The 8,871-nt window shown below is 44.3% G+C and overlaps 1 protein-coding gene across 1 annotated transcript in view; it reads right to left on the bottom strand.

The window, feature by feature from the left end:
- Positions 1-1,708: 1,708 nt before the first annotated feature.
- Positions 1,709-8,871, bottom strand: part of pkhd1l1.1 (PKHD1 like 1, tandem duplicate 1) — a gene marked incomplete at both ends in the record, with an annotated part of 41,752 nt that continues 34,589 nt past the window's right edge. The window contains 16 exons of the mRNA XM_083899562.1: positions 1,709-1,962; positions 2,226-2,379; positions 2,651-2,797; positions 2,881-3,032; positions 3,113-3,457; positions 3,614-3,749; positions 4,271-4,428; positions 4,529-4,693; positions 4,777-5,009; positions 5,657-5,822; positions 5,924-6,040; positions 6,963-7,074; positions 7,177-7,299; positions 7,878-8,026; positions 8,132-8,222; positions 8,310-8,431. Of these exons, the coding sequence (XP_083755688.1) occupies positions 1,709-1,962; positions 2,226-2,379; positions 2,651-2,797; positions 2,881-3,032; positions 3,113-3,457; positions 3,614-3,749; positions 4,271-4,428; positions 4,529-4,693; positions 4,777-5,009; positions 5,657-5,822; positions 5,924-6,040; positions 6,963-7,074; positions 7,177-7,299; positions 7,878-8,026; positions 8,132-8,222; positions 8,310-8,431 (2,624 nt within the window). The remainder of the gene's footprint in view (positions 1,963-2,225; positions 2,380-2,650; positions 2,798-2,880; positions 3,033-3,112; positions 3,458-3,613; positions 3,750-4,270; positions 4,429-4,528; positions 4,694-4,776; positions 5,010-5,656; positions 5,823-5,923; positions 6,041-6,962; positions 7,075-7,176; positions 7,300-7,877; positions 8,027-8,131; positions 8,223-8,309; positions 8,432-8,871) is intronic.

The following is an 8,871-nucleotide window of genomic DNA, read 5'->3' as shown; positions in this document are numbered from 1 at the left end:
CCTCCGCACTGTGTCCTGAGCTGTGGCCTGCAGGAGAGACCATGCAGGGACCAAGCTCAGCTCTGCATCTACATCCACAAACACTCTCCCTCTGTATGTGTGTGTGCAGGAGCTGAGAGAGAGAGAGAGAACTGTTGCGCAAAGCGTGCACCGCTCAGGAGGAGGAAGAGGAGGAGGAGGAGGAGGAGGAGGAGGACAGGCGGTGCAAAGTATTTTAAAGAAAGGAGATGAGACCACGCCCACATTGTGCTGTTATCATTCAGGATAAATGGAAGGCGCAAATTAAGGTTGTAAAACTAATTGTCCCTCTGTCACCCTCCTCCTCCTCCTCCTCCTCCTCCTGGAAAAGCAGATGTGCGCACAAAAGATGCGCCTCGACTTCTGCCGCTGATTTCACTCCTGCTCCACAAACAGAATCCAGACATGTTCTTCACGCTGACTGTTCTCTCTGCTCCAGCAGGAGTTTAAATGTGAAGACCCCGCATGGTCAAGTTCTTATCGCGGTGTCTTACGCCCTCTGGTGGAAGTGAAGCACAGTTCAGAAGGATGGAACATGCAGCCAGTCAGCTGCATTCAGCACCATGGACAGAGTCAACACTCTGCATTTGAGGGCAATTAATTTAAAGCAACAATATGCAATTAAAAAAAAAATTATAATTAACCTTAAAATCACAGCTTTAGTGTCATTTTGTAATTTAGTGACTAAAGCTGGGCTAGACAACATGTTTATACATTTATTGATGAGTAAATCCGTACAATTAGTTTTAGGCACAATCTGTCCAATTGATTAAATATTTTTTATATCGGCTTTAACATTTCAACGATATATCAGAAACAAAACATTAAAATGTAGTCAAATAAAGGTATGATTTATAGTTGACATTTTAAAATCATGATGGCATTTTTAAAATTTGAAAAATAACTAAAGTAGCAAGGTACTTAAAATTACAAATTTAGTGATACAAATAAGACATTGTTTCCTGAGGTAGATATCTAGCTACCTTGTTTGGTATCTAGCTAGCTTTCTAGGCTACTAGCTACTTCCCTTGCTAGATATCTTGCAACCTTGTGATCTATCTAGCAACCTTGTTAGGTAGCTAGCTTACTATGCTAGGTATCTAGCTAGCTTGCTATGCATCTAGCCATAGCCACTTCCCTTTGCATCCATCTACCTTGTTAGCTTTGTATCTACCCTTCTAGGAGTCTTTCTAGTGTCTAATAAACACATGACACAGCAGAGAATTTGTTAACGCAAAACAGAATTTATTGAATAGAGGGAAAAAAAATAATCACACACTTAATTTCTTCCTTCACTATTGCACCTGTTTTAAAGTAGAACATCTTTTCACACACCTGATACAGAGACGCATTTCACAAACATTCACAGATTAAAAAAATATATGAATGAACCACCCCTAAAAAAGAAAAAAAGGATTTTAAGATAAAGTACAAATGATGCCTTCATTTTTCCATAAAATAAATACAGAAAAGGAAGAAAACGGTTATTTTCATGTGCATGATTTGTGAGAGGTCACTTATTTGTTTGGCACAAGAAGCCTGATCCCAATAATTATATCTAAACCTTAAAATAACGTAAATAACTTTTAAAAAACGTTTAATTGTTTATGTTTTTGTAAACTTCTTTTCGTTAAAGTGAGAACGTGTTAAGTTATACTTCATTAGAACCCTGGTGGAGCGGCCACGGTCGTCACGGCATCACATTACACGTGAAGTCTCCGTCAGAGCAGCAGGCCACGGCGTAGATGACGCTGACCAGACACAGTCTGCTGGCGGTCGTCGTCGTACTGGAGCTGAAGATGTCGTCGGACGATGTCGTCTCCGGAGGCTGAGTGAAGTTGCCGCTGGTCGTCGGGGCCATCGTGGTCGGAGTGTTCATGACGCTAAAGCTGCGCGACTGAGCGCCCCACGTCTTCAGAGTGAAGACCATTGTCATGTTCTCGCCTACAGGGGGAGACAGGTGGTGAAGGAAATTAAAATGGTGTTTCAGTGACCAGCAAAGTTGGGTATTAGAATCAATTTCCGCCAATAAACCCTCCGAAATATTAAACACTAGAAATGTATTGTACGACACAGCTGCTCATGGTCAAGTCATCATGAATCATTCTGTCCTTTCTCACATTTAATATCAAATTCAGTGAGATCCATGTGAAAACCCGGGCAGTTAAACTTCACAGGATCACCTGTGTGATTGTGTGCAAACGTACCGCTGTTGTTGATGGACAGGTCGGTGAAGTTGGCCCAGCAGTTGCTGAACCGGATAGTGGTGTTTCCTTCGAGAGCGTCCACAGGGTTTCCGGCTGTGTCCTTCAGGCTGGCTGTGACGGTCAGAGTGGTCACTCCCACAGAGATACAGTTTCCCTGCAGACGACTCAGGTCAGTGAGCAACTCAATCGTTGACGAAAGTAATCTTCAACTATTTTGATTGACTGATTAATAAGTCGACAGATTTTTTAGTTTCTTAAATGTGAATGTTTGGGGATTTGATTTTTAGAATGGAAGAGACACGGGAGAGCAAGCCACGAAATAATTCAATCAAGAAATTGCAAGTTGCAAACAATCAATTAATAAAGGGTAGAAGTGTTGTACCTAAAGGAAAAAGAGTCAAAAAACAACCAGTTCAGTTCCTCACCTCCTCATCCACAGCCATCAGAATGGGCTGCTGCTCCAGAAGACCCACATACATCCCGGTGACAGGCTGCCGGATCAGCAGCAGGTCGTTCACAGAGGCCACGCGACTCGGCTCCGGATCCTCCCTCGTCACTTCTTCCGTGGCCACCTGACGTTTTAAAACGGGAAAAATGCTAATTAGTCCAGTGTCTGCAGAGCTGCTGCTGTTCATGAATCATCCTCGAGCTTCACCTCATTCCACTCTGGGTCATCCGGAGTAGGAGGGGGTGCGACGACGCCCACTGAGGAGACGTTAAAGCCGATGGCCTGACTCAGGTTACCAGTAACTGCAGCTTGACCAATATTATCAGCGAGATTCTGAAGCAGACTGAAGTCTTCGTTATCTGAGAAGAGGAGGAGCAGACACAGATGTTAAAGATCTTAATCTCACACAGAGATATGGACGACATGAACGCCCACTCACTGTTGGTGGTGTTGGTGGTTTGCTGGACTGGGGGTGTCTGGATCACCACCTCCACCTTCAGGCCTGTCGACCTCTTCCTGCGCCGAGCGCCGCCGTCCTCCCGGATGATGTTTGTGATACGAATCAACTCCGGTGGAATTTGGAGGAACGCAGCGAGGTTCTCGACCAAGCTGTCTCCGAAGAACTCGGCCTCGGTCATGGCGGGCAAATCAAAGGAGAGGAAGAGGAGCGGCGAGGTGCGGATCTCGACTGGTTCAGAGCCCCTGACTAAGACTCTGAGCATCTTGTAGACTGAGTCAAAGTAGTTTGTGCCCTGAGGGGCGTCCAGCGTAGGGATGTACTGATCTGAAGACATCGAATGAGGAAGAACAGATTACATGATTGCGATGAAAAATTCTAAATACAACTATTTTTCTACCCATGTGATGTGAAGAAGATTTTATGATCCCATAATCTCTGTTATTGACTTAATGGATCCATGTGTGTGGAAACCATCAGTACCTGCAGTGGTGGGCTCCTTTAAGATGTAGTCAGTGTTAGCAGCGTTCCAATCGGCGTTTGTCGGCGCCACCAGCATGTTGTTGACGTACACGTCCAAGCGCTGAGGTTTGGAGTAGAAGACTGACACCAAGACACTCTGAAATAAACCAATACATTTGATATTAAGACATAAAATGACCATAATGTGTCATCAGAGATTACAGAGACTTTGATCTGGTGTTTTCCACTGAATTCTGAGATCAGAATCTGACTTAAATTTCAGAATTCTCACTGTAATTTCCCACAAAATTGAGATGACTTCAGACTTTAATCTCAGAATATTTACTTCAATCTGACGTTTTCCCAACAAAATTCTGAGACCAAATTCTGACTTTAATCTCAGAATATTTACTTTAATCTGACGTTTTCCCAACAGAACTCTGAGATCAAAACCATCAAAATCAAAATTCTCACTTTAATCTCGAACCATCTGATTGGTTGGTAATACAGTCGTGGTGTAATGAATAGCTGGCTGACCAAAACCTACCGCTAGAGCAACTTAGTCACTTAACTTGGGTCATATCATCTGTCACAATTCTTCCAATATCTCTTGTATTTTTAATCCAAAGAAAGTAAGTCAAGGCAGCTTAAATTTAAGGCAGTGGTCTCTGTGCTGACCTCAGACACGTCGGCGTTGAGCATCATGAGGCGAAGTTTCTGAGGGCTGACGCTGGAGAAGTAAACATCGAAAGATTCATCGGTGGCGATGAGGGCGTGGAAGAGGGACAGTCTCTTCTGGCAGGTGTAGCCATTGCACCACCCGTGATCCTGAGGGCCTGTGGACAAACACACACACACATACACACAGAATGAAGACACAGATATGAAGACAGTTCACTGTGTTAGTGTTCTGATGAGATTTAGGAGTCGCCGCACCGTTGATGAGATCCAAATAGCCATTTCCAAGCACGGCAACGGGAGAAAGACGCCGGAGCTCTGTGTCAGCGTCAAGACTCTCAATGGCCAGCAGCCTGTAATTCAGCCCAAAGCACTTGTAGCTCTGCCAGGTGTTCATGTATGTGCAGTCGTCTCTGATGACACCTGAGGAAAAATAAAACAAGGTGATCAGCTGACATTTTCTCGGTGATTTCCTTTTACCAAAAACAAAAAGACCTCTCCGTTACCTCTGTGCTGAGCGAACTGCTCCACAGGTATGCGGCTGCCGTTGGGGAAAGTGAGCGCGACACTGGGGATGCGGTAGTCGCCCAGTCCCCTTCTGGGATCGCCGCCCCACTCAAACTCAGACTGCGGCACCACGGATCCCACCGCGCCCAGGAACGAGCCGTCCAAGTCCTTCAGCAGGGCCTTCTTCTTTGCATCGCAGTCCATGTCCACGCAGTCAGACGGGTTGGCTTTGCTGAGGCACAGACAGAGCATTGAGTCTCATACAGTGACGTCTGTAGATGCTCACTCTCTGGCACCAAAGTCCACAGAGAAAAATCACTGTTTTTAGCCAACAGGAACACAGCAGCTGCTAGCTTAACTGACATAAGTGCTGATTTTCTCGATGGAGTTTAGTGTGGGGAGGAAAAGGCTGTCTGACGAGTTAATAAAGGATCAACAAAGGTTTAATATCATTCATTTTCAGCACTTCCACTAACATGGAGAAGTTGGAGTTTTTAGATTTAGTCAAAAGCAGATACTTAGTTTAGAATGAGCTGCATAAAGAGTCCTGAGTTGGGCTTTTGTATGTAAAACATTATAAAAACCTTCAAATACACGTACAATCATACAAATAAACTTAGCTAAAATTAGTACAACTCTGATTTGATTTGCGCCAACTTTGATTTTAACCGTTTAAAGTAAAAGATTAAAGATGTTACCATTCACCAAGTTACTCTCTTATTGTCTCATCTTTGGCTAAATCTGGACGTGGATTCTGGGACCCGATTATTGACACATTTAAACACTAATTTAAGAATTTGATAAAGTTGTCAAAACTAAGAAAAACATAATATAATTTAAAATAATATATAATGTCAGGCCAGGTTTAGTTTTCCTTACCCGACATCAGGCCTGTGGATAAAGATCTGAGCATCCTCTGTGCTGTCAATCATCTGTATGCCTGACACCTGCACTGGGTGCTGCAGGTCCTCGTTCAGCGGGTTGGTCATGAACATGAAGTTCGTCTCACCGGAGCAGACGTTCTTGAAACCGACGAACATTGTGTCTGCAAGGAGAATGAACAATTTGGTAGTTGCAGCAGCAGCAGCAGCAGCAGCAGCAGCAGCAGCAGCAGCAGCAGCAGGATTACAGTGAACCTGAACTCACCCACGACTGTCATTAGTCCTTTAATGGCGTTGTAAGAAGTCAAGCCGGCTAAAGACATAAGTGGACCAGCGTTGTGTCCAGATTCATATGTTGTCCAACAGAATCCAGTTCTGCCTCCTGACCAGAACAACAACAAACAAAAACAGAGTCAGAAAAGAGTTTTCAACATGAACAACCTCCATATAATAACAAATATACTGTTTATATGTTTAATTGATAAGTACAATTCTAAGTGGAGTTCAAGAGACAAAGTAAGGGAATAATCAAGATGGGAATAAAAGTGGTCTTTTTGTTTGCTCGCTGAGGCCAACCGGGGAGTAAGAATATCATGAATAGCCACCAGGGGCGCCTCCAATGGCTGCAAATGGAACTTTGGTAATCATCTTCCTGAGGAGTTAATCATCTCACTCATGGCTTTGAGCTCTTCTTCAACAGGACATGATGATTTTATAAATAATGTTCACATTTAGGGCCCCACGTTATTGGTGTAGTTAATTAGCACTCTTGCCTTTGCCCCCAAGAAGATCCGATTCGAGACCAGGACAATTTAATTTACAAAACCTCAACGTGGTCAAATGGTAAACGTTGAAGCTTTAAAATGTGGGTTCAGATTCTTAGTGGTGACGTTCTGACGAGTCACCACTTGGTGCTGCCTGCACTGAGAACCTGAAGTTTGTCAATCTGCTCACTCTCTGCACCAAAGTCCATAGAGAAAAGGAATACAAGAGCTGCTTTTGATCTTCTGCCTCATTTGGTAAGTTTGAGTCACTTGAGTAAATTCAAAAACGAGTGATTCAAGGACGACATTTGAACTCACTGATGGAGTCAGTAGTGGATCATCAACTCCTGCGTGCCGTGATGTAAAATCGCTGATTTTCTCAATGGACTTTGGTGCAGGGGGAGTGTAAGGTTTACAAAGCAACACAAGTTCAAGTCACAAAAGACTGACTAGTGTCCCTGGGGAAATATTGCAGAGAACTGCATATATTTGTGTTTAAAGTGTGTGTGATTAGGCAGCGTCAGGGAGTTACCACCGTACCATTGAGTGGTCTGGGAGCGCGGTGTTCACCACTGATGAAAACATTGTAGTCACTGGTGGACAAAGTGTCTGAACAGTCGAAGCTCGGGCTGCTGCCGACCACCAAGGAATTCTGGGGAAAAGAGCAACGCAAGGAAAATTAAACTGCGTTGAAGTGACGCACAAGGATGAAAACAGAGAGGAAGGAATTCAATGATAAAAAAAACCCTCTCACCTTGACTTCTACTGTTTTATCGGCGAACGCGTGTGCGAGAGAAGCAGGACCGTAGACGATCGGGAAGATGCCCATCCCGTTTTCCACCAGGGTCATGTTATCGATAATGATGCTGGAGGGGCTCTGCGAGGGTGAAGAGGGAGGTTTTACAGTGTATTTTCAAAATAAAAGCAGAACTCTAAACAGCAGAGGCTTCAGGTGCTTGATGTGCAGTGATAAAAGACTATCAGAATGAAGGGAAAGAGTATATAAGACAGTGGTGAGACCAGCGGAGGTGAAGATGTTGAGGTTGAGGATGTTGAGGATGGATAGGATCAGGAATGAGTTCATCAGAGGAACAGCACATGTTATATGTTTTGGAGGTAAGGTCAGAGAGGCCAGAATTGGATGGTTTGGTCATGTACAGAGGAGGGATACTGAATATATTGGTTGAAGGATGCTGGGGTTGGAACTGCCAGGCAGTAGGTCTAGAGGAAAACCAAAGAGAAGATTTACGGATGTAGTGAAAGAGGACATGAAGCTAGCTGGTGAGAGAGAGGAGGATACAGAGAACAGGGTTAGATGGAGGAGGTTGATTCGCTGTGGCGACCCCTGAATGGAGCAGCCGAAAGGGAAAGAAGAAGAAGATGCTTCAGGTGCTTGATGTGCAGTGGATAATGTAGTGCAATAGTCGAGACTCTCAAGAAGTTGATATTTGAAACCTGGATGTAGACGCCGAAGTCAAAGCTCCTCCAGATCGAGAAGCCTCTGATGAGGCTGCAGCCGGGCAAACCGTCCTTATTCATAAAAATGCCATACAGACCAGAGTGAGCCTCGTTTTCCATCCAGTTCTCATTGTCGTTCATGGAACCTGAACAAGAGAACACATTCGTGTCTGTGTGGACGTCTTCTCCTGCTAACATGGAACCTAAGTCCTGCAGTAGCAGCAATAACAAAAATCAGCTTGTGCTCGTACCTGGGCAGGGTTCACCGTTGATGCGATACGCCACTCTCTCATAACCTGCAACGATGTTGTACTGCAGCACAACGTTTGTGCCGTGGTTGACCTGATAGAATAAAAAAAACAGTCATAAATGCAGGCCAACGTTGAAGAGCAAAAGAGTTTAATCCAGATTATTTGAGGAGAGACGGACCTCGATTGCAGCGGTCCACTCATAGTTAAAAGCCTCCTCTCTGCCTTGGTATGATCCTGGCCACAGTGACGACACCACCAGGTTCCTCCTCACTTTGTTCTTGTCACTCCAGATTCTGATTCCTGCAAACACACACACACACACACATTGTTTAAGTCCTCAAAAATGGAACTATCCAAACACAGGGTTGACACCTTGGTTGACAACAAATTCAAGACTTTTCAAGGACTTTCCCTGACCATGTCCCTGACCATGTCCCTCAAATTCAAGCACAGAACGTGGTGACACAGCTTAAGACGGGAGGGCTGCTCCGTGGGCGTCCACTTTTATTGATTTGCAGTACGCTCTGCATCTGGACATGTGATTGTCCTTGGGCTCTTGGTTAAAGTCAGCCTTTGTCATTTTCTTTGGGGAGACAGAGATCTTGGAATTTCCATTTCCTAGACATCATGTCATCATTTGCCAAAATATCAACTTCTTTCTTGTAGAAAGAAGGGGCGATTTTCAAAAACCTTCAAGGGCCTTGCAATTGTTTTTTTTAATCAAATTCACAAACACAAAG

This window comes from Microchirus variegatus (genome assembly GCF_963457635.1).
Source record: "Microchirus variegatus genome assembly, chromosome: 13".
NCBI classification, from domain to species: Eukaryota; Metazoa; Chordata; class Actinopteri; order Pleuronectiformes; family Soleidae; genus Microchirus; species Microchirus variegatus.
This window is presented reverse-complemented; position numbering and strand designations above follow the sequence as displayed.